This window comes from Salvelinus fontinalis, chromosome 9 (assembly GCF_029448725.1).
Source record: "Salvelinus fontinalis isolate EN_2023a chromosome 9, ASM2944872v1, whole genome shotgun sequence".
Classification (NCBI taxonomy): domain Eukaryota; kingdom Metazoa; phylum Chordata; class Actinopteri; order Salmoniformes; family Salmonidae; genus Salvelinus; species Salvelinus fontinalis.
In genome coordinates this window covers 47,217,890-47,244,334 of record NC_074673.1, presented here as the reverse complement: position 1 = coordinate 47,244,334, position 26,445 = coordinate 47,217,890, and the positions used below count along the sequence as shown (strand labels likewise).

The 26,445-nt window shown below is 42.8% G+C and overlaps 1 protein-coding gene across 2 annotated transcripts in view; it reads left to right on the top strand.

Annotated features, from left to right (window-relative positions):
- The window catches only part of LOC129862723 (metabotropic glutamate receptor 8-like), a 238,714-nt gene that overhangs the window by 192,309 nt on the left and 19,960 nt on the right, over positions 1-26,445 (top strand). Inside the window, exons 7-9 of one of the 2 annotated variants that reach the window (XM_055934632.1) lie at positions 7,215-7,415; positions 22,982-23,121; positions 23,532-23,604. In XM_055934632.1, coding sequence (XP_055790607.1) covers positions 7,215-7,415; positions 22,982-23,121; positions 23,532-23,604 — 414 coding nt within the window. Of the gene's footprint in view, positions 1-7,214; positions 7,416-22,981; positions 23,122-23,531; positions 24,468-26,445 lie in introns of both variants that reach the window. The other variant, XM_055934631.1, reaches the window with a different exon arrangement.

Sequence of the window (26,445 nt, the reverse complement as noted above, 5' to 3'; positions counted from 1 at the left end):
TTATTGATGTAGTGGTAAAAAAGGTGGGTAATGAATAAGACGAACAACATAAACAAAAATGTATGAATTTGTTTTAACTATTTTGTTTGCATTGGGATTTTTTCTTTTTAGGCCTATAGGGAAGATACAGTAATATTTGAATAAGGCTTTACGCTAAGTAGTGTGTTAATTTAACACTTTTCCAGTGTCTATCAGTGTTGATTTAACACTCTCAGTGGTAATTATTGTTATTAATTATACCCTTTTTTATACACAAAAATGTGTCTTATAAGTCAATGTCCCCGGCCATTTTTTGTGTAGATTCATGTACAGTGCCTTAAAGTATTCACACTCCTTAACTTTTTCCACATTTTATTGTTACAGCCTGAATTTAATATGGATTAAATTGAAAAGTTGTGGAATTATGTTTTTAGAAATGTTTACAAATTAAAAAAAGGAAAATCTGCAATGAGTCAATAAGTATTTAACTTAAGTTCAGCAGTAAAAACGTACTTAACAAGTCCCATTATCATTTGTATGGACTGTGGATTTGTATGTGTGCATTAATAGTGTTTAACATGATCTAAAATGACTACCCCATCTCTGTACCTCACACATAACATGATCTTCAAGGTCCGTCAGTCGAGCAGTGAATATAGAGCACAGATTCAAAGACATGGGAGGTTTTCCAACGGTTCGCAAAGGGCACCTATTGGTAGATGGGTAACAAAAAAAAAAGCAGACATTGAATATCCATTGGAGCATGGTGCAGTTATTAATTACACTTTGGATGGTGTATCAATACACTCAGTCATGTCACATCTACTCCCGCTCCTCCTCTCCAGCATTCGACTTCACCGGTTTACCTAACCACCGGTCCTGGGAATCATCATCATGCGAACCTGGCTTTCATCATCACGCACACCTGTTCTCCATTACCTCACTCATTACCTCCCCTTTATCTGGGACTCCCTTAGGTTCCTTCCCCAGGCAGTATTGTTTCTGTTTGATCATGCCTGGATGCTACTTGTGTAGGTCCATGGTCGTTGTTATATTAAACTTACCACCTGCTTCTTTGTCACGATCGTGTACTGGAGAGACGGACCAAGATGCAGCGGAATAATGATACATCTTCTCTTTTTATTTAAAGAAGATGAACGAACACGACACACTTTAACAAACTATACAAAACGACAAACGACCGTGAAGCTAAATAACGTTGTGCACATACACATACAGGCTACAAACGTTCTACATAGACAACTACTCACAACCCATGAGAGCCTATGGCTACCCTAAATAAGGCTCCCAATCAGAGACAACCGAAATCAGCTGTCTCTAATTGGGAACTCATTCAGGTAACCATAGACTCTCCTAGACAACTAAACATACATAGACAACACTAGACACATGTACTCCACACAAACCCATATACTATACCCAACAACCCCTTTTCCATATAATCACCCAAAACCGACAAAACACAAACATTCCCCATGTCACACCCTGACCTAACTAAAATAATAAAGAAAACAAAGAATACTAAGGCCAGGGCGTGACATAACCCCCCCCCCTTAAGGTGCGAACTCCGGGCGCACCATTACACAGTCTAGGGGAGGGTCTGGGTGGGCTTCCATCCACGGTGGCGGCTCCGGCTCTGGTTGTGGTCCCCACGTCACCACCGTCCCTAACCACCTCCTAGGCTTCCTCCAAATGACCCCCCTCCACATTAACCCCATTGCATTAAGGGGCAGTTCCGGACTAAGGGGCAGCTCCGGACTAAGGGGCAGTACCAGGGTCAGGGGCAGTACCAGGGTCAGGGGCAGTACCAGGGTCAGGGGCAGTACCAGGGTCAGTACCAGGGTAAGGGGCAGCACCAGGGTAAGGGGCAGCACCAGGGTAAGGGGCAGCTCCGGACTGAGGAATGGCAGCTCCGGACTGAGGAATGGCAGCTCCGGACTGAGGAATGGCAGCTCCGGACTGAGGAATGGCAGCTCCGGACTGAGGAATGGCAGCTCCGGACTGAGGAATGGCAGCTCCGGACTGAGGAATGGCAGCTCCGGACTGAGGAATGGCAGCTCCGGACTGAGGGACTGCAGCTCCGGACTGAGGGACTGCAGCTCCGGACTGAGGGACGGCCCATGGCTGGCTGACAGATCTGGCTGCTCATGGCTGGCTAACGGATCTGGCTGCTCATGGCTGGCTGACGGATCTGGCTGCTCATGGCTGGCTGACGGATCTGGCTGCTCATGGCTGGCTGACGGATCTGGCTGCTCATGGCTGGCTGACGGATCTGGCTGCTCATGGCTGGCTGACGGATCTGGCTGCTCATGGCTGGCTGACGGATCTGGCTGCTCATGGCTGGCTGACGGATCTGGCTGCTCATGGCTAGCTGACGGATCTGGCTGCTCATGGCTAGCTGACGGATCTGGCTGCTCATGGCTGGCTGACGGATCTGGCTGCTCATGGCTGGCTGACGGATCTGGCTGCTCATGGCTAGCTGACGGATCTGGCTGCTCATGGCTAACTGACGGATCTGGCTGCTCATGGCTAGCTGACGGATCTGGCTGCTCATGGCTGGCTGACGGATCTGGCTGCTCATGGCTGGCTGACGGATCTGGCTGCTCATGGCTGGCTGACTGATCTGGCTGCTCCTGTCTGGTTGGCGGCTCTGGCAGATCCTGTCTGGTTGGCGGCTCTGGCAGATCCTGTCTGGTTGGCGGCTCTGGCAGATCCTGTCTGGTTGGCGGCTCTGGCAGATCCTGTCTGGCGGGCGGCTCTAGCGGCTCCTGTCTGGCGGGCGGCTCTAGCGGCTCCTGTCTGGCGGGCGGCTCTAGCGGCTCCTGTCTGGCGGGCGGCTCTAGCGGCTCCTGTCTGGCGGACGGCTCAGTGGGCTCATGGCAGACGGGCGGCTTTGCAGGCTCATGGCAGACGGGCGGCTTTGCAGGCTCATTGCAGACGGATGACTCAGATGGCGCTGGGGAGACGGATGGCTCAGATGGCGCTGGGGAGACGGATGGCTCAGATGGCGCTGGGGAGACGGGCAGTTCAGTCGTCGCTGTGCAGACGGCAGACTCCTGCCGGCTGAGGCGCACTGTAGGCCTGGTGCGTGGTGCCGGGACTGGTAGCACCGGGCTGGGGACACGCATCTCAGGGCTAGTGCGGGGAGCAGCAACAGGACGCACAGGACTCTGGGGACACACAGGAGGCTTGGTGCGTGGTTTAGACACTGGTGGTAAAGGGCTGGAGACACGCACCATATAGCTAGTGCGTGGAGGAGGCACTGGTGGTACTGGGTTGGGGCGGGGAGGTGGCGCCGGAAATACCGGACCGTGCAGGCGTACTGGCTCCCTTGAACGCCGAGCCTGCCCAACCTTACCTGGTTGTATGCTCCCCGTCGCCTGACCAGTGCGGGGAGGTGGAATAACCCGCACCGGCCTATGTAGGCGAACCGGGGACACCATGCGTAAGGCTGGTGCCATGTACGCCGGCCCGAGGAGACGCACTGGTGACCAGATGCGTTGGGCCGGCTTCATGACATACTTCTCAACGCTCAGTCTAGCCCGGCCGATACGTGGAGCTGAAATGTACCGAACCGGGCTATGCACGCGTACAGGAGACACCGTGCGCTCTACTGCGTAACACCGTGTCTGCCCGTACTCTCGCTCTCCACGGTAAGTACAGGGAGTAGGCGCAGGTTTCCTACCTGACTTCGCCACACTCCCTTTAAGGCCCCCCCCAAGAAATTTTTGGGTTGTACTCACGGGTTTCCAGCCTTGTCTCCGTGCTGCCTCCTCATATCGCCTCCTCTCGGCTTTAGCTGCCTCCAGCTCTTCACGAGGAAGGCGATATTCTCCCGGTTGTGCCCACGGCCCCTTACCATCCAGTATCTCCTCCCATGTCCACGAATCCTGTGTAGGTGGGTCCTGTTACCGCTTTCCATGCCGCTTGGTCCTGTATTGGTGAGTAGTTCTGTCACGATCGTGTGGAGGATTGATGGACCAAAACGCAGCTTTAGGAAAATAAGCCATCTTCTTTTATTTTAAAGATGACGAAAAATAAACACGAAACACTTAATACAAACTAACAAAACAACAAACGATCGTGAAGCTAATAAACGTCGTGCACATACAACAGGCTACAAACGTTCTGACATAGACAACTACTCACAACCAATGAGAGCCTATGGCTACCCTAAATAAGGCTCCCAATCAGAGACAACCGAAATCAGCTGTCTCTAATTGGGAACTCATTCAGGTAACCATAGACTCTCCTAGACAACTAAACATACATAGACAACACTAGACACATGTACTCCACACAAACCCATATACTATACCCAACAACCCCTTTTCCATATAATCACCCAAAACCGACAAAACACAAACATTCCCCATGTCACACCCTGACCTAACTAAAATAATAAAGAAAACAAAGAATACTAAGGCCAGGGCGTGACATTCTTGACTTCCAGCATCTACGTTACAAGCCACTACAAAGATACAAGTGCCCTTGATAACTCCGTTGCCGGAGAGGAAGGAAACCACTCAGGGATTTTACCATGGGGCTAATAGGGATTTTAAAACAGTGTTTAATGGCAGTGACAATGTGATAATGGCTGTGGCTGTGATAATTACCCAACAACATTGTAGGTACCTCACAATACTAACAGAAATTACAGAGTAAAAAGGAAGCCTGTACAGAATCAACATATTCCAAAAACATGGATCCTGTTTGCAAAAAGGCACTAAAGTAATACAGAAAAAAAAGCAAAGCGTGATGTTTGGGGTAAATCCAACACAACAGATAACTGAGTACCACTCTTAATATTTTCAAACATGGAAGTGGCTGCATCATGTTAGGTGCATGCTTGTCATCGGTAAGGACTAAAGAGTATTTTTTGGGGGGGGGGGGGGTAAAAAGAAATGGAATATTGCTAAGCACAGGCAAAATCCTAGAGGAAAACTTCAACCTGCTTTCCAACAGACACTGGGAGACAAATTCACCTTTCAGCAGGACAATTACCTAAAACACATGGCCAGATATAGTTTATATATTCTAAGTTGACTTTGCCTTTAAACAGCTTGGAAAATTCCAGAAAATTATGTCATGGCTTTAGAAGCTTCTGATAGGCTAATTGACATCATTTGAGTTATTTGGATGTGTACCTGTGGATTTATTTCAAGGCCGACCGTCAAAATCAGTGCCTCTGCTTGACATCATGGGAAAATCAAAATAAATCAGCAAAGACCTCAGAAAAAAAATTGTACACTTCCATAAGTCTAGTTCATCCTTGGGAGCAATTTCCAAATGCCTCAAGGTACCACGTTCATCTGTACAAACAATAGTACGCAAGTATAAACACCATGGGACCACGCAGCCATCATACCGCTCAGGAAGGAGACGCGTTCTGTCTCCTAGAGATGAACGTACTTTGGTGCGAGAATTGCAAATCAATCCCAGAACAACAGCAAAGGACCTTGTGAAGATGCTGGAGGAAACAGGTACAAAAGTATCTATATCCACAGTAAAACGAGTCCTATATCGACATAACCTGATAGGCTGCTCAGCAAGGAAGAAGCCACTGCTTCAAAACCGCCATAAAAAAAGCCAGACTACGGTTTGCAACTGCACATGGGGACAAAGATCGTACTTTTTGGAGAAATGTCCTCTGGTCTGATGAAACAAAAATAGAACTGTTTGGTCATAATGACCATCGTTATGTTTGGAGGTAAAAGGGGGAGCCTTGCAAGCCGAAGAACACCATCCCAACCATGAAGCACGGGGATGGCAGCATCATGTTGTGGGGGTGCTTTGCTGCAGGAGGGACTGGTGCACTTCACAAAATAGATGGCATTATGAGGAGGAAAATAATGTGGATATATTGAAGCAACATCTCAAGACATCAGTCAGGAAGTTAAAGCTTGGTCGCAAATGGGTCTTCCAAATGGACAATGACCCCAAGCATACTTCCAAAGTTGTGGCAAAATGGCTTAAGGACAACAAAGTCAAGGTATTGGAGTGGCCATCACAAAGCCCTGACCTCAATCCCATAGAAAATTTGTGGGTAGAACTGAAAAAGCATGTACGAGCAAGGAGGCCTACAAACCTGACTCAGTTACACCAGCTCTCGCAAGAGGAATGGGCCAAAATTCACCCAACGTATTGTGGGAAGCTTGTGGAAGGCTACCCGAAACGTTTGACCCAAGTTGACCCAACAATTTAAAGGCAATGCAACCAAATACTAATTGAGTGTATGTAAACTTCTGACCCACTGGGAATGTGATGAAAGAAATAAAAGCTGAAATAAACATTCTCTCTACTATTATTCTGACATTCTTAAAATAAAGTGGTGATCCTAACTGACCTAAGACAGGGAAATATTACTAGGATTAAATGTCAGGAATTGTGAAACTGAGTTTAAATGTATTTGGCTGAGGTGTATGTATACTTCAGACTTCAACTGTATAAGCGACTACCAGTTCTCCAGTCGCTTTTTGTTTGTTTGTGGAATGTCTGTGTACACGGCAGGTGTCGCGGGACATTGTTAAAATTGCTTTTTGTCCTGCATTTCGCAACCACACTGTCAGCAGCGTGTCTAGTTTTGCCTTTTTCTCTTGTGAGCTGACTACGAGTTTGGTTTAGTTTGTTTCACATCTCAGGCCACCAGCCTGTGCCGCTAGAGGGCGGAGTTAACCATTCGAGAGAGTGGTGAATGTGCTGCTAAAAGGCAAATTTGTGCGGCAAATCCGGAGGACGCAAGCAAACATAACAAATCACTGTTCATGATTCCACTCATTGGCAGAGGCAGGCGCTATTAGAACTCAGTCAGGTTAAGAATATAAGCATTCTGAACTTTAATCAATGCTGGAGCAATATTTAAATGTATTTCATTTTCTTATTGTGTACAAAACACATATTTTTATAATTTATACGATTGTTCTAATTAGAACAAATCATGGAGGTTGGTTTTATGGCCATGGTCAGATGTACTGTATGTGTTGTGAGATGTTGTTTTCCATTGTGAGATGTAATCGTTTACACAAGGACTTTGTGAAAAAGTCAGGGATATTCATATTGAGTAGATCATGAACGCGAGAGTCTTAAGTATTGATTGCCTTACTCTTCAATTTACACCTACTAGGTGTACATGAATACTTGGGAATTGACAGTCAACAACATGACTGTCTATTGACCAGTGGAATTTATGTTGGTGTTTTTCTCCTCTTGTCCAGGACTGGAGAAGGTGGGTCGTGACTCAACCTATGAACAGGAGGGGAAGGTACAGTTTGTGATGGACGCGGTTTATGCCATGGCCCACGCCCTACACCGCATGCACCGTGAGCTCTGCTCAGGGAACACAGGCCTGTGCCCACGCATGCACAACATTGACGGCAAGGAACTACTGACCTTCATCCGGGCAGTAAACTTCAATGGTAAGGACTCTTTTCAACATCATCATAATACCTCCCCAACCATTTGTATGTCATACACTTGTTCAACTATTTAATTTCAGTTTTTAAACACTTTATAATTCTCTCCACATTTGTAACTCTCTCCACATTTCCATTATTGTCCTCCTTTGTTTCCACTTCTTCGTTGTTATGCAGTACCTCCATAGCCCCTTCTTCGATATGACTGCAATTCCTCTTCCTTAAGCACCCACTCATGAATTTATTTCTTAGCCTTGACCTCTTAATTTCTGTAATAACATACACTTTCCTTCTCTGTTCTTCTCTCGTCACGCTCCACCTAACTCCCCCGTTCCTCTCTTTTTCTGTCCGTCACTCTTTTTTAACCCACCTTCCGATCAGTTCATCTTTTTCTACCCCTTTCATCCTCCTCTTCCTCACTCCTTACTCTCCATACAGTATCTTCTATTACTGACTAATACGTTTGCTCCTTTACTTTCTCATCTTGGGTGTAGATTGATGAGGGATGTTTTTTTTTTTTAATCAATTTTAGAATCAGGCTGCCATGTAATGATACTTTCCGAATGCACTGTATATATAAATTCCAGTCATACTTGATCAAAAACCTTTTCAATGTCAGGCATGGTTTCCCAGATTTTTCATAGTGTTATATTGTTTCCAGAACTTATAGTATCTCCAATGTATTGTCCATTTAAAAATCCTGTCTGATTAGGATGAATAATATCTGACTACCTCTTTAATTCTATGCGCTATGCATTTTGCTAGAATTTTTGCATCACAACACTGAAGTGTAAGGGGTCTCCAATTTTTTTTATGGACTGGAGCTTTATATTCACCACGTGGGTCCTGCTTCAGTAATAATGAAATCAGACCTTCTTGTTGAGTATCTGATAATCTACCATTTTATAGGAGTGGTTATAACATGCTAATAACGGTCCTCTGAGTATATCAAAAAAGGTTTGGTATACCTCCACTGTTATGCCATCCAGCCCTGGAGTTTTCCCAGACATAAATGCTTCAATTGCATCAAGAGGTTAATCCTCTGTAATTTGCACTTCACATGAGTCTTTCTGTACAGCTGTTCATTTGACATTATTAAAATAAAAAAACGGTGCTGCTACTCTCTGTTTATCATATATGCATAGTCACTTTAAATATACATTCATGGACATACTACCTCAATTAGACCGACCGACCAGTACCCCCGCACATTGGCTAACCGGGCTATCGGCATTGTGTCCTGCCACCCACCATCCGCCAACCGCCAACCCCTCTTTAACGCTACTGCTACTCTCTGTTTATCATATATGCATAGTCACTTTAACCATATCTACATGTACATACTACCTCAATCAGCATGACTAACCAGTGCCTGTATATAGCCTCGCTATCACGTTCTGACCATAGTTCTTCTGTATTTTCTTTGTTTTAGTATGGTCAGGGCGTGAGTTGGGTGGGTTATCTATGTTTTGTGTTTTTTATGTTGGGTTTGTCGTTTGGCCTGATATGGTTCTCAATCAGAGGCAGGTGTTAGTCATTGTCTCTGATTGGGAACCATATTTAGGTAGCCTGTTTTTGTATTGTGGTTTGTGGGTGATTGTTTGTGTGTTCGTGTGTTCCTATGTTTAGTGTTCACTATTTTGGGACTGTTGCGTGTTCGTTTATTTTGTTCAGTTTATTGTTTTCGTTCTTGTTGAAAAGTATTCGAATAAATATGAATACTCACCACGCTGCGTATTGGTCCGACATTTCCTACTCCTCAGATGAGGAGGACGAAGACTATCGTTACACTCGCTACTGTTATAGCCCTGCTACTGTATATAGCCTCGCTACTGTTATTTTCACTGTCTTTTTACTGTTGTTTTTATTTCTTTACTTACCTATTGTTCACTTAATACCTTTTTTCGGGGGAAATTGCACTATTGGTTAAAGCCTGTAAGTAAGCATTTCACTGTAAGGTCTACACCTGTTGTATTAGGCGCATGTGACAAACTTTGATTTGATTTGAAAAATCCTTACACTTAACTTTGGTTAGTGGAGATGGAGGAGACTGAATGTCACGTGTGCTCCCTCTCCGGCCTCTAGGTCACCAGGCTGCTCGTTATGGCGAACACCCGTCACCATCGTTATGCGCACCTGCTTGTCATCAGATTCACCTGGACTCCATCACCTCCTTGACTACCTGCACTATATATGTCACTCCCTTTGGTTTCTTCCCCAGGCGTCATTATTTCTGTTTCATGTCTGTTTGCTGTTTGAGTTTCTTGTTTTGTATTGTGTTCCGTTTATTTATTAAAACACTTACTCCCTGAACTTGCTTCAGCGTACATCGTTACAGGATAACGCCTCACCAAAGGGAAGCATCAGGAGATGTTTTACATTTCTTTGTGTTGGAGGTGATTTCGGGTCTGGGTGTCCGAACCGGAGCTACCTGGGAGGCCTCAGCTGGTTTGTCGAGTTCCCCTCCCTCAGCGGGCTCGACGGGTTTCCATGCCTCAGCGGGCTCGACAGGCTCCCTTGCCTCAGCTGGTGAACAGGTTCCCGTGCCTCGACTGAGGCAACCGGGGAGGTCTCAGCCGGCTCATCAGGCTCTCACGCCTCAGCCGGTTCGTCAGGTTTCTAGACCTCAGTGGAAGCAACCGATACGCTCCGGAAGCCCGGGATCGTCCCTTTGATTGGCGTCCTGAGGCAGGATCCGAACGCGCCGGGGAGGGGGTACCATCACGTATGCTCTCTTTCCGGCGCTCTAGGTCACCATGCTCCTGCGTCTCTGCCGGACTGACAGGTTTCCCGTGCCTCAGCAGAGGTGACCAGTCCGCTCCTGATCCCCAGGGATCGTCATTTTGGTCGGTGTCCTGCGGCTGGAGCCGCATATTGGGGCGGGGGTAATGTCACGTGTTCTCCCTCTCCGGCCTCTAGGTCACCAGAATGCTCGTTATGGCGCACACCTGTCACCATCATTACATGCACCTGCGCGTCATTAGACTTACTTGGACTCCATCACCTCCTTGATTACCTTCCCTATATATGTCCTTTGGTTCCTTCCCCAGGCGTCATTGTTTCTGTTTCAGTTTCATATCTGTTTGTTGTTCGAGTTTCTTGTTTTGTTTTATGTTCCATTTATTTATTAAAACCTCTCACTCCATGAACTTGCTTCCTGACTCAGCGCACATCGTTACACTGAAACAAAAACAAACGCTGAAAGTACTTTGCTTTCTCTTTCAAAATATAATTTGGTGACTGTCATTTCTAAGAAATGTCTATATTAAAGATAAAAAATAAATAAATTATTGCCTTTTTCCCCATATTCCATCCAGTTCACTTTATTTTTATATTAACTGGCTGGTTCAAGCCCTGAATGCTGATTGGCTGACAGCCATGGTATATCAGACCGTATACCATGGGTATGACAAAACGTTTATTTTTCCTGCTCTAATTACATTGTTAACCAGTTTATAATAGCAATAAGGCACCTCGGGGGTTTGTGATATATGGCCAATATACCACGGCTAAGGGCTGTGTCCAGACACGATGCAATGATTGATCTTTCTTGACTAAGTTTGTTGTTCCTTTAACGTATTCTGTGCCTCTATGGTACGGTTTTTATTTTTATCTATCTGTACTTAGTCCTTCTATTTCCTTTGTTAATATGAATTATTTTGACCTAAATTGCTGAAGTTGATTATTGAATTGCATGGCCTATAAAGGCACATGTCTCATACGATAAGGAGATATGCTGTACCTATATTATGTCGGGGGAAAAGTCAGTTATGAATTTTTCTGTTCTGGTTAAAAACATGTTGTCATCCAATAGGCTTTGATTAAATTTCGAATATCCTCGCCAACGTGGAAATTCTGTAAAAGTGATGTATATGCCAATTATTTGATGGTCTGACCACTTTCTGTCCCCTATCAACACTTTCTTAAACTTTTGGTGCCAGAGAGAATGACATAAGAAAGTAGTCAAGACGATTAGATTGATTGAACCTCCATGGCGGTATATCTCACTAGGTCAAGATATTTAATCATCCATATATCCAAGTTCCAATATATCCATGATATTCATGATTTAACACGTGTACTCATGTAGTAACCAAAAAAAGTGTTAAACAAATCAAAATATATTTTAGATTTTTCAAAATAGCCACCTTTTGCCTTTATGACAGCTTTTAACACTCTTGGCATTCTTTCAACCAGCTTCACCTGGAATGCTTTCCAACAGTCTTGAATGAGTTCCCACATATGCTGAGCACTTGTTGGATGCTTTTCCTTCACTCTGCGGTCCAACTCATCCCAAACCATCTCAATTGGGTTGAGGCCAGGTCATCTGATGCAGCACTCCGTCACTCTCATTCTTGGTCAAATAGCCCTTACACAGCCTGGAGGTGTGTTGGGTCATTGTCCTGTTGAAAAACAAATGATATTCCCACTAAGCGCAAACCAGATGGGATGGCGTATCACTGCAGAATGCTGTGGTAGCCATGCTGGTTAAATGTGCCTTGAATTCCCCGAGCCCAACTCAAGAGAATACTTGATGTGCGAATGCATATACAGTTTTAGCTGTTTGAGAAGGCATGCAAAATTGAGCAAGAATGGGGAGATTTTATAAACCAATGTCAAGTCCTAGCTGATGGAGCTCCCGTTACAACCCACCCCCACCCTGAAACATACACACTCTGGTCCCCCATTGTGAACATTTTCCCCAAGCATCTCTGTGCAGTCAGAACTTTTGATTATTTTGTGCCACCAGGGCCACAATAATTTGCCCCTTCTCTAATTGTCCGAGTGTGAGCCCTATCCCCTTGGGTCACTGCAGCTAGTGTTGCCAGCACTGCCACTACCTGGGTGGGTGTACTCCACCGGAATTCCCACTGGCTTGGTACGAGGTCGTCAAGGTTCTCATTAGCAGCTTTGAGAAACTCCTTGTATATTATGCTCACCCATCTGGGGGCTTTGGCTTTGTAGGACGAACCCTGCCAGGCAGACTTAGACTCTTGAGCGGGCAGTGCTGCTTTAGTGGGTCTCTGACCCGCGTTTATCTTTCTGTCTTGGCTGTGTTTGAGCTACTTGCAGTAGGCCTATAAAACAGATAAGGACTTATCATTAGGGTGTGGGTCACTTAGGTGGGTGTCTAGGGTATAAGGTTGGGAACCGTTCCATCATGATTTGACAATAAATAAATAATATTTATAATTCATTTTAAAATGTATATCGCATATCTCTGACATTTGCAACCATTTTCTTTTTCATTCACTTAACTCCACACTTTTCCAAACACAAAAACGCACACCCCAACTTCCACCATAATACACCATCACATGCCCACATGCTGTGCCTTCTATGTCCTCTGTTTGCTGTGTTTTTAACCCTACTATGTTGATTACTACCTCATTTCCAGTTTGAAGTACTTCTGTATTCCATTTCCTTATATTTGAAGATGTATCATTTCAATAATTATCCTTTCTTCTAATGCTGTCTTTTATACATGTATGCATACTATGAATAGAAAGTAAAACACAAATGATTTGACAACATTCTGTATCTTGAATGGTATAGTGTAGTTGTAGTTTATTTATTTTGTTATTTTTCTTCCCAATTTCAATCTTCGTCTCATCGCTGCAACTCCCCAATGGGCTTGGGAGGCGAATGTCGAGTCATGCCTTAGACCGCTGTGCCACTCGGGAGGCCCCTGTAGTTTATCTCATTATCAATTGTTGTATTTTAATGTATTTTATTTAAATCCCTACCATGAACAGTATTGGGTGTTCCATTATTCGACTCCTCTATGGAAACATTGTATTATTTACAAGGTACTTATTGTTTGTAAGCTAAGAACACACTCTGTTGCCATTACATAATACTACATAGTTACTGGATTATACAGTAACTATTGGGCAGGTAGGAATGGCTTTCTCCTGCTATTGTGTTTTTGTCACGTGTGCTAGATTGTTGATTCACAGGTACAACTCAGATACAGTCATCTATATGTCCCTCTTATCTCTCCAGCTTGGAACACATGCAGAGCTGAAGACAGCCCCTGTTCAGTGGTGTGAGATAAGAGTGATTCATTTAATGTTGGCCCAGTACTTTCGTAATTCTACACCAAAGTACCTATTAAATGGGTTTGATGAGAGGCTAGATAAAGCCGGTACACCTTCATCTCTACATAGATTGTCAAGGTTGATATCCAAGCGTGTGGTGAGATGGACTTGCTTAGATAAAGGTAGAAAGAAATAATACACACTTTGCATATCTCCCCATGCTCTGACTCTGTGGAAGCTAAGGTTTTGAAATGGATTTCTTTATACTCCTAGTGCTGAATGAGTCAGTTATTTAATCTATGTGCACTATTCAACCCTAGCCAACTGTCTGTATTTTACTGTAGACACACATACAAAGGTAGAAAGACTTAACTTTTTTTTTCAAGAATGTGGCCCATCCTTTCAGCACAAAGGCCCTACCTCCAATTTGGGAATATTTCTCAGTCCTTAAACTAAGACCAGACTGTGTTGTATCCTGTTAGGCACGCTTTGCCTTGATCTGCCTCAAAAATTGTAATAACTCAGTCGGGAAAGTTTCTATATATCTCCAAGTGGCTCTCCTTCCAGCTCCCTACCTGAGAGGGAAAGGCAGATTTGAATAATTCTGTTATCTTCTTCTCAGGCAATGGGCTAGGGAACGATATGGGGCGGGAAAATAGGCATGCTCACTAGCTTTTCATGGCAAACATGCAGAACTAGTAAAGCTTCAGTAGATTTTTTAACAATCTTCAAACCTTGAAGGGATTCATATCTCTGCCAAGCTTGATGAATGTGGAACTGTACTGTGTTATTTTAGGGGAAAAAACATTGAATTAGCAATGAATATGACCGCAGGGCTGAAATTGCAAGTCTGTGTTCAGTCAAACCCACGTTACTGCTGCGTTGAATGATGAAACACTATCTTTTGTGTGTGCCTTGATCATTAAATTAAATGAGAAGTAGGGAAACAAAAAGAGGAAAAAGTGATATTTGCTTGCATTTTCAATTCTACGTGTAGGATGAATGTTTTGCCGGAGAATCTTTTAATAAATAATGCAGATTGATTAATTCAAGAGAAGGGGGGAAAGGGATGTGGGAATACAGTGTGTGTGTTTGTGTGTGCTACTCTTGATTGAGCCTGCAGGGATGCCTAAGTGTATGAAATACATAAAATATTCCAGGAGGAAGCCTTTGGGTGTTTTATAGTCTATCTGTCTATCTGCTCCTGCCTGTGTATTCCATGCTTAATTTAGCCTATATGAGTGCCATATGAACACACACACACACACACACACACACACACACACACACACACACACATCACATATGAGCGTCAGAGGTTTTTTCCCACACTGGTTTTCTGTGAGCAGAGCATGAGGGTTACCCATAATCAGAGTTTGAAATGTACCAAATCAGACTTCCAAGCAACACTTTGACAGTGACTTTGACTATAGCCAGAGGCTAATTGCTAACCCAACAACTTTTGCATACGCTTATTTTTTAGATTAGCATTGAGAGACTAATAGAGAATGAGCATACAAGACAATTTGTTTCTAATGCTAACATGTACTATTATAAAACAAACGGAATATAATGGCTTTTGTTCCTTGTTTTGAACATGACTACTAGAGAAAATAAAAACAGAATAGCCATCAGGGTAATTTATTGCATTCGTTTACATGAATTTGAACTAAAGGGTGAAAGAAGTCAATTTGCAGTTTTGGTGCATTTTGCTTTATCACATTATTCATGCTTTCCTTTGGAAAAACGAACAAACAAACAAATTGCTAACCCTATGGAGCATGTTGCAGAATGAACAACACATTTCCTCTCCCACCCCTGAGCCCTCTGTGTAACCAAGGCATAATCAATAGTGGGGGATTCATTCAATAAGCTAGAAATCTCCCACTGTTTTTTCTCATGCCTAATGCCTGCTGCCTGTCAGTGTCCTAAAGAATGTTGCTTCAGTCTGGGATCTATTAAATCACAATCTGTGAATTAATAGAACATTAAGCCTCTTGGCAATGACTACTCTCACCTTATTTGCTGACAGCAGGGCTGGCATTAGATACATGACACTGTTGGCACTTTAACAGGGAAATTGTAGCTGATAATATACAGGTATCTGCCAAAATGAAGGAAACACCAACATAAAGTGTCTTATTAGGGCGTTGGGCCACGAGCTAGAAACAACTTCAATGCACCGTGGCATAGATTCTACAAGTGTCTGAAACTCTATCGGAGGGATGCAACACCATTCTTCCACAAGAAATTTCATAATTCATTTTTTTGTAGATGGAAAAGCTGTCTCAGGTGCCGCTCCAGAACGTCCCAGAAGTGGCCATGGAATATGGTTCCAGAACGTTCCATGGTGGCCATGGAATATGGTTTACATCATTTTCATGCTCATCAAACCATTCAGTGACCAGACCTGCCATGTGGATGGGGGCATTGTCATCCTATGGGGGCATAGCCATGGCAGCCAAAATAATGGCCTGCCCAGCATTTTTATACAAGACCCTAAGCATGATGGGATTTAAATTGCTTAATTTACTCAGGAACCACACCTTTGTGTAAGCACCTGCTTTCAATATACTTTGTATCCCTCATTTTCTCAAGTGTTTCCATTATTTTGGGAACACTTGAAAACACTTTTCCCCCCCCATTACTTTGTATATATTGTATGTTGGCAGTGTAATAGCTTGTTTGCACTGCCAAAAGATTAAATGAAATATGTGTGGACATTCACCTCCATTGAGGTACATGAAATGTGGACGTGTCCCCAGAGTCAGAGAGTTACTTGTGTCTACATGACCTACTGTACAATAACACTCTTCCATCATTTTTATTGACAATGTGGCTGTAGCGCTCCTTCCACCAAACAAAAAAAATTGTTTTCATACAGTGTTACCCGGAAGAGTTTTGTAAGGAGAGTATATCTGCCGTACCCTCGTGACTGCACGAATCAGATTGCCATGGTTTTGAAAGGCCTTGTAACAATAACCCACTTATGAAGCAACACAGTACAGTATGTACGTGTTATTTTTTTTTACAGATCATCAAGCTACAGTTCAGTGTCATCTGTCAACGCATTCCTTTTACAAAAGCTATTCTTCTTAGCCTTAGATTAAGATTAAAATCACTTTATTCAGGTAAGGTCCAACCAAAATTTGACTTGCACTTTATCCCAGTTGTTGTGGGGGGGTTAAGTGCCTTGCTCAAGGGCACAACAGCAGGCCATGGCATCTAGGATTTGATACCAGCAGCCCTCCGGTTGACAGCTCAATTCCCACCAGATATTTCCTGTCTGACCCAGTATTCAAACTGGCAAACCTTAGGTTGCTGCCTCGCCTCTCTAACCTCTAGGCTACCTTCCACCCTGGCATAAAGTCAAGCTTTTAGCATTCTGGAGTGTGACGAGTTGCTGAATTCAAGGTCCACACCAAGGTTGATCTTGAACATAAAACCCTTGTATGTGGCCTGTAAATCACTTATCACTAGTCTTAGCTTAACAATTACCCATGGCTGTGAAAGCAATTTGAAGAGATAGGTAAAGTGTGTGTGTGTGCGAGACAAAGAGTCCTTGCAGTATTTCACATTATTTCTGTGCCGCCTCCACATGCTTCTCTATTCATATCCCCTCATTCTCCAACACTGCTGTTGCCACCCCAGTAGGTCTACCTTGAGATTTATGCATTGGCTAGTTTTCGTTCAAACTCACTGAGAGGTGCACGCATTTTCATCCATGCTAAATGCAAAGATACTGTATGCAATGTATACCAACATGTTTTACGTTAGCAATAAAAAAAACTATTTAGAAGAATTAGAGCAATGTGCGGATCCCTCACTCTTTTGTCATCCACCATCATCCATAGGCCTATCATTCTCATACCAGCACTGAGAACACAGTTTTTGTGTTTTCAATTTTTTGTTGTTGCAGATGTCAAGGTTCAGTCTGTCAACAGGGATCAGGCATTACCTGGAGGACCTGAGGTCACACTTGAGAGCACTATTCCGGTCCCATGAAAAAGTGTCTTACATTCATTCTGCTGTAGCTTTGTTATCTCAGTGTGACTGGAGCTTGTTTCCAATCATCAAGACTGATATCAAGAAACATATTGATACAACGGTTGTTAAGTTGGGGAGAGGTCTGTCCGTGATAAAGCGCTGCTCTGCTTTCTTGACTTCACAATCAACCAGACACGTCCTACATTCTTAGAAAAAAAGATTCCTTATAGAACCAAAAAGAGTTCAATCGCTTGCTTCATATATGGAACCCCTACAAGTTATATATAGAACCCTTTTGTAGGGTTCTTTGATCAGAACCCTAGAGGTTCTTCTTCATTGAACTAAAATGGTTCCATGTAGAACCTTGCATGGTGCCATTTATGAATTATGGCCACTACTATTGAATAGTAATATTTTTTGTTAAGAATATAACATAATAAACAATTAAATAATGGACAAAACAATACTAAGCATAGTTTTTTGAATGTTCTGTCATTGGAAATGCGCACTGGTGGCCAGGTAGACATCTGTTCGTTTGAATGATGACGCACGTCTACTCTTGCTGACTTCTTCACAATACAAGTGTGTACATTAGTTACAGCGAACAACAAAAATGTGGCTTCTGCTCCGTTCTCAACCCACCCAAACAGCAGACCTCACACATACAGTTGAGACGAGCACAGGTTCAAGCTGCAGTGCAGCACTCCTGGATGGAGAGCATGTTGTGGGTATACGGGCCTTGCTCAAGGGTCCAACGGTAGGGGAATGTTTTGAGGATGTAAATCCAGCAGCCTTCCAGTTGTCAGATCAATTACCACGTTTTTTCCAGCGCCCGGCCCGGGATTTAAACCGGCCACCTTTCGACCACAGGTACTGCTCCTGCCTCAGGTCCAACTCCTTAGCCACTGGGCTACCTACCACCAGTACAGTATGGGTTGTTGCCTGACTGGTTCCAGAGAAGAACAAAAAAAGGAGCAAAACCATTAGAAATAAGCAAGAGTTAATCTGACAATTTAAACAAAAATATTATGCAGACATAATTATTATGATGTAGAAGATCTAGTTAAATAAAGTTTAAATGAAAAAATAACTTACATGAAGTTGCTGTCAGCAGCAGCCAAAAGAGAGATCCTCTGCCTCTAATACTTCTGAGTTTACAGCCAGACTGAGCAAATTAGAGATAGTGTGTTAAAAGTAATGTAATGATTAACTAGGGTATTGAATCACCAAGACTTATCATACATAATTTATTCTAAATAATTAATACACACCTCTCAGTCAGCAACAGTCTTCTATGGCTTCATTAAACAAAGTCCCCTCAATTGACTACACACTGAAATACTGAAATCAAAGTAACAATTAGCTAATTGCCAATGTTAGGCTGGGCCTGTAGATCTATTTGGCATATCGCATAATAATAAAAAAAAATATTTGAAAGAGTTGGCTGGCTAGCTAGTAAAGTGGCAAAAAAAGAGCCTAGCTTTAGCCTAGCTAGCTTACAAACGTGCTCAAATTCGAATAATGTTTAAATTGTTTTTATCTAGTCTGCACTTTTTCATATGACTTTGGCTTCATATATTTCAATTAATTCATCAACTTTCCTTTGAACTTTACATTGAAAAATAATGTGCTTATTGGTAGGCTACTTGCAAGTTGGTTCAACCATCATCTTGCATCTTAATGCTGGAATGGCAGTAGGTTTTTGACTCGGAACGGTAGTTACATTTGGAATTGAACAAAAGGTTATTTTTATCTAAGGGTGCATTCGTCAAATTCAATCTGGAGTGCCAGAGAGCGCTCAGAGTGCCCTCTTGGCATTTGTAAATTCAGAGCGTTGTCAGATTGTCAGTTCCTAAATTCAGAGCGTTTCGCTCTCGGAGCGTTCACTGGACGCTCTGGCTGAGGAGTAGGGTTGGTCCGAGCATTCTGGCTTCACAACGGCAGTCAAGCACCCAAGCTAACTAGCTAATGTTGGCTAGCTTGCTAGCTACTTCCAGACACAAATGAGAGAACACCTCACGCTGACCATTTTACTCACCCTACCAGAGCTGGATAGGCTGTTTCATGTTATCCAGAGCGTTGGTGACTATAACTGCTGCTGGCAACAATTTAATAAAACATTTTTTGCCAACGTTTACTGACACCGGTCATATTCAACTGGTGTTGAGCCTTCGTAAATTCGTCAGTTTTTCTGCGCTCTGGCACACAGACGAGAAAATCGGAGTAGATAGCCAGAGTGAATGCTTTTATTAAACACATTATTTCCTCTTTGCAACAGCACAGGTTTGTATGAACCTTGCTGTTTGCCATTCAGACCTTGGCATCAATGTTGCAAAATAGGAATTTGATCATCCCCCTGCCAAAGAGATCTAATGGTGTTATTATATAATTCAATTAATATAAATGTAAAACAGCTGTAACAAATTAAAAGGGAATGTTAGCTGTCATTTCAGAGTTTGATGTGACTGAGTTAGCTTTGTTAGCTGTTGTTTTCTAAAATCGATTCCCCATTAGACACTGGGGTAGGGATAGAACACTCAAGGTTCTTTAGGTACTGTAAAAATAACTTTTTTTAGTAAAATGCTATTTAATCTCATCCAAAGTACCAAAAGGTTCTAAATAGAACCCCAAATAACCCTTTTTTCTAAGATTGTAGTTTTATCATACCTGGACTACTGCCTAGTTATATGGATGGTCAAGTGCTGCAAAGAAGGACATAAGCATTTTACGGTTGGCCCAGAACAGAGCTGCATGGCTGGCCCTTAAATGTACACAGAGGGCTAATATCAAGAACATGCATGTCAATCTCTCCTGGCTCAAAGTAGAGGAGAGATTGACTGCAACACAGAATGTTGAAAGCACAGAACTGTCTGTTCGAAGAGCTAACACACAGCTCAGACACCAATACGTACCCCGCAAGACATGCCACCAGGGGCCTCTTCACAGTCCCTAAGTCCAGAACAGAGGCTAGGAAAACGCACAGTACTACATAGAGCCATGGCCACATGGAACTCTCTTCCACATCAGGTAACTCAAGCTAGCTGTAAAATCTAATAAAAAAGCAACATAAATTAACACAGACATTGTAATATTGTATGGTTGTAATATTGTACATTTTATATCGTACATTTGTAATGGTAGAGCAGTGTAAATTTTTATAGTACACAATGTCTTGTGTGATGTATTGTTTCATTTATGATGTTGACTATTGTTTTGTTGTGATGTTTTGTTCCTGTTTGGACCCCAGGAAGAGTAGGGGCTGCCTTGGCAGCAGCTAATAGGATCCTAATAAATACTAAATACTCAAATATAGCACCAGGTTGCCCGTGCCATCATCATATCGAGAAATATTTTGGGATTATCAACCAGATTTTGCTTGGGGGATCTGGATCCCGAGGATGGTGCGGTGATTCATCGCTGTGCAGATGCGATTTTCCATGCATTTATTCATGTTGTAGAAAGTAGGGCTTGGATATAATCAAAATGTGCGCCCACCCACCAATCATAAATTACAGAGGGTATCTGCTCTTTTATTACAATATGCTGTTGCTCTGGATTTAGTTTCTAAAGGGATCTACTTGAGGCTGCGGGGTAATTGGAGGCTTGAGTGTGGGTCAACCTGTGATTATGTCTGGGATTGGTTCAATCAACGCATCGCCCAACCATCTAATCATCGATGTAAAGAGCCCCAGAGTCGCCCTATAAAGAAATGTAGTCACATTTGTTCAAGTTACAGTCAAGGGGCTGATTGCAGTGCAGAACAGTTAGGAATGAGGATGCCTGGTGTTTTTTTTAACGGGACATTATGAGTCATTGTTTAAGTGACGGTGGTTCCATTCTGCTACACCACTTGAACACATGGGACAATGCACAGTCAGATCTCATTAGTGCGAGATATTGATTAACTTTATATATGAATATATATCATGTCAAATGCAGTGATTCACAAGGCAAGCTAATTGTTGCTTGTTAATCAGTCAGCTAAATGTTTACACTAAGTCAATGTACATGTCACTTAGAAATGTCCTTGTTTAAAAAAAAAAAAGCAAAAATCAATTTCCATTAAAATAGCACCAAATTGATCAGAAATACAGTGTAGACATTGCTAATGTTGTAAATGACTATTGTAGCTTTTTTAATGGAATATGTACATAGGCGTACAGAGGCCCATTATCAGCAACCATCACTCCTGTGTTCCACTGACACGTTACGCTAGCCAATCCAGGTTTATCATTTTAAAAGAATTTGAAAACCCTTTTGCAATTATGTTATCACAGCTGAAAACTGTTGTCCTGATTAAAGAAGCAATAAAACTGCCCCTCTTTTGACTAGTTGAGTATCTGGAGCATCAGCATCTGTGTGTTCGATTACAGGCTAAAAATGTCCAGAAAGAAATAACTTTCTTTTGGAACTCGTCAGTCTATTCTTGTTCTGAGAAATGAAGGCTATTCCATGCGAGAAATTGCCAAGAAACTGAAGATCTCGTACAACGCTGTGTACTAATCCCTTCACAGAACAGCGCAAACTGGCTCTAACCAGAATAGAAAGGGGAGTGGGAGGCCCCGGTGAAAAACTGATCAAGAGGACAAGTATGTTAGAGTGTCTAGTTTGAGAAACGGACGTCTCACAAGTCCTCAACTGGCAGCTTCATTAAATAGTACAAGCAAAACACCAGTCTCAACATCAACAGTGAGGAGGCGACTCTGGGATGCTGGCTTTCTAGGCAGAATTCCTCTGTCCAGTGTCTGTGTTCTTTTGCCCATCTTAATCTTTTCTTTTTATTGGCCAGTCTGAGATATGGCTCTTTCTTTGCAACTCAGACTTGTGGTCTGCAGTGAAAGGCAGCTAGATGTGCTATGCATGGCCAAACAATCAGAGATATTTTTCCTGTTTAATTTGCTTCTCTCTGCCAAGCCGTGTGAAAGTGTGTGAAAGTGTGTGAATGGATTAATTTATCATAGACAGACACAGGAAGTGAAACATCTGCACAGAGCTGTGGGTGCTGTTTTGGAGACGAGTCACATCTCTTTACTTCAGGCCCAATCGTCTCAACTTCTTTCTTGCAAATGTAACAATACATGGCTTTCCTGAGATGCATATTTTTAATAATGCTCTCCTCTTCCTTCCCAACTGTGTTGGATTTTGCAGGTTTTAAGGACCCAAGGTGGTATGTGAGACGTGTTGTAAGAAGGTCATCTGAGAGACAAGGTTGCAACTTGAAAGGAATTTGGAACTTGGCAGTGTAGATTGTAGTCAATTAATGACAGATAATCCATTTGGTTGGCTGTATCTTTGACAAGTACACTGATAAACAACCTCGAGAGATACTTACATATTAGAATGGCAGTGCATTCTCCATCTGTTTTGTCACAGAACGTTTTGTCTTCATATTATTATTTTTTTTAGATACCATACCCATGGGTTAACACTGAAGATACTTTGTGTTGTGACAGCACCACCAGCCAAGTTCATTGTTTCAGTAATATTTTCTCTAAATGTATGTATATTTTTCAGTAATGTTAAGTGTTTCCTGTTTTACAGGAAGTGCTGGGACTCCTGTCACATTTAATGAGAATGGCGATGCTCCAGGACGCTACGATATCTTTCAGTACCAGATCAACAAGAGGTCAACAGCAGAGTACAAGGTCATCGGCCACTGGACCGACCAGCTACACCTAAATGTAAGGACGAATGGGTAACTGTTTTGTCTTGTTATTGTACGCAAGTCTTAATAATGTTACTTGTTAATAAATCACATTAACATCCATGGGGACTCATTTTCCACAATACCTATCAAACAATCAATTTAACTTATTTGCCAACGTTGAAAAAATAAGATTTGAAATGTTTAAAAAAATGTAATTTAGCAGACGCTCTTATCCAGAGCGACTTACTGTAGTGAGTGCACACATTTACGTACTTTTACATTTTTGTCATACTGGTCCCCATGGGAGTCGAACCCACAAGTCTGGCATTGCACTACCAACTGATGATTATGATGTTGATAAATTATGTCAATGTTAATGAGTCATCTTCTTTTAGTTCTTGCCCATTTTTAAGATCAATGTAACACATGTTGTGCCCCACTCAGATGGATGCCATGCAGTGGACCAGTGGAGACCCCTCTGTGCCCGCCTCTGTGTGCAGCCTGCCCTGCAAGATGGGTGAGAGAAAGAAGGTGGTGAAGGGAGTACCATGTTGCTGGCACTGCGAGCGCTGTGAGGGCTACCACTTCCAGGCCAGTGAGTTAATTTGCGAGCTGTGCCCATATGAGCAACGACCCGACCAGAACCACACTGGGTGCCAACCTATCCCCATCATCAAGCTGGAGTGGCACTCACCCTGGGCAGTGGTGCCAGTCTTCATCTCTGTCCTGGGCATTCTGGTTACCACCTTCGTCATCGTCACCTTTGTGCGCTACCACGACACACCCATTGTCCGAGCCTCGGGCCGGGAGATGAGCTATGTTTTGCTCACGGGTATCTTCCTGTGCTATGCTATCACCTTCCCTATGATCGCAGCCCCTGACGTTGCCGTTTGCTCCATCAGGCGCATCTTCCTGGGCCTGGGGATGTGCTTCAGCTACGCTGCTTTGCTTACCAAAACAAACCGCATCCACCGCATCTTCGAGCAGGGCAAGAAGGCTGTGACTGCACCGCGGTTCATCTCCCCGGCCTCCCAGCTGGTCATTACCTTCAGCCTGATCTCAGTTCAGTTACTGGGTGTTTTTGTGTGGTTTGCCACCGACCCACCACACATGGTGGTGGACTATGGCGAGCAGCGCACGCAGGACCCTGAGAACGCCCGTGGGGTGCTCAAGTGTGACATCTCGGACCTCTCACTCATCTGCTCGCTTGGATACAGTATTCTCTTGATGGTCACATGCACTGTTTACGCCATCAAGACCAGGGGAGTGCCAGAGACCTTCAACGAGGCTAAGCCTATTGGATTTACTATGTATACAACCTGTATAATTTGGTTAGCTTTTATACCTATCTTCTTTGGGACGGCACAGTCAGCAGAAAGGGTGAGTGTGTTTTGATTGTGTGATTGTATTTGATACACCTACATCAACTGTAGGCCCATATGTCAAGGCTATGTAACACAGTCAGATATGCTGTTCATCTTATTCTGTATGCATTGACTGGCACCTCCACCTCTTACAAAAGTGAATAAGATGCAATCTGATCAAATGTAAAGCTGAATATGATTATTTTCAACTCTTTTACCGAGAGATCCTTGCTGTAGTGAGACTATTTGCTGTTGAGCCAGGAGCTGGTGAGGGTTCTTAGCTCTTGATTGGACAGAAATTGATGGCTTACTCATGCGCAGATGTGGTCTATAATATTACGCGCTGGCTCAGGTGTGAGGTTTGGCTTGTCATCAGACAGTTGTAATCCTCATCAGTTCTATGACTAATGGGAACACAAACATGTGTTGTCTACAGTGTAAATGTCAGTAATCCATTGTGCGGAATTCATCCCTGATTTGGCTGATATGTTGTGAACCTCAGAGACTCTTTGGTGATAGAGGTGGTAGGCAATGGACACAGTCTGTGGTCGGTGTTGTTTTTTATCACTCTTTAAGGTGAGTAATTATTTTGACCCCTGCTGTTTACTAGCCAATCAACTTAATTAAGAACCATCACTTCAGTTCTCTGCACTGAATTTTGGCAATGTAATGACATGTGAAATGAAATTGCTAATGATATGGTTGTTCTCAACTATTTTCACCTTTAGAATGCTGCATATGATTTTCCGGGAAGTACATAGGTCATAAGTCACACTTGGAAAGCATGGTATCTGTGAATAAGCTGAGGAACCTCTACCTCAATCTTCATATTGCCTATTTTATCTTCCCATGGGATTGCAATGTACATTTTCAGTCAGTGTCATACCACACATAATGATCTAGCGAATCCCATGGCAATACAAATCGTTCAATTGGTCCAAGTACCTCAGCATACTGGACAATGTCAAATGATTTCATAGGCTGCAGTATATAGTCTGGATGAATTCAAAGAGTGATTTTTCCATTGAAGTTTTCTACTGGAAGCTGCTTCAGTCTATTAAATTGAGACCCTGAGTTGAGTATCTGGTTTACCGAAGAAAGGCTTTGTTTTCTTCCCCCACCATTTTTGGACCAGATGTCATTAGTACAGTTCTGGTCCATTAGGAATCTCTTCTCACTTCGTTACAGTTTTTGGATGGCGTGAAACAAGTATAGGAAATGACAGCTTGGCTTTGAGTAGATGTGGCCAGGCATTTGATAGCTGAACATTGGCTTACATAGGTCACAAATATTGATAACTATGATTGCGTTATAGAAAGTCCTTACTAGCCAAGCCATACGTAGTCCTAATCAATTTGTGTAATATTGTTCCAATTTAATGTAAGATACAAATGGTTTATAATCGTTACTGTTCATTGCCTTACTGTTCAATGGTAAGCTTATTTTATAGACTATACTCCATCAGAGCAACTCACTGGGGAGCAAATAATGAAAACTAGTTCGAATTTTTTAAGTCTTAGATCTGTAACTGTTTTGCCAGATTGTGATTATACCCCATAATTTTTTGTATCTTTATTTTGTAGAGCTGGTTGCAGTCTGTAGTCTAAAATATGGTGCTAGTCTCTTATATTGTCCCAGTATTACATGTCAATGTTGTTGTTTTTTCAAGCTAGAGGGAATTGTTTCTAATCTGTGGTGAACAAAGACTGGGTTGTTTACTGAGACTATGAGAAACACGTTGATCTTGTATATTATTCAGAGTGATATGTTGTGTCTGCTTAGCTCTGAAATAAGAAACACAGCTATGGCTAAAGGTATTTACCTTTTTATCACCCCTTTAGGAATTGATGCACCAATCCCACCTATATGTAGTGTAAACGTATGCTAATAGCATGGTACAGTGCATAAACTTATAGGGGTACACATGTTTTATTTATTTATTTTATTTCACCTTTATTTAACCAGGTAGGCCAGTTGAGAACAAGTTCTCATTT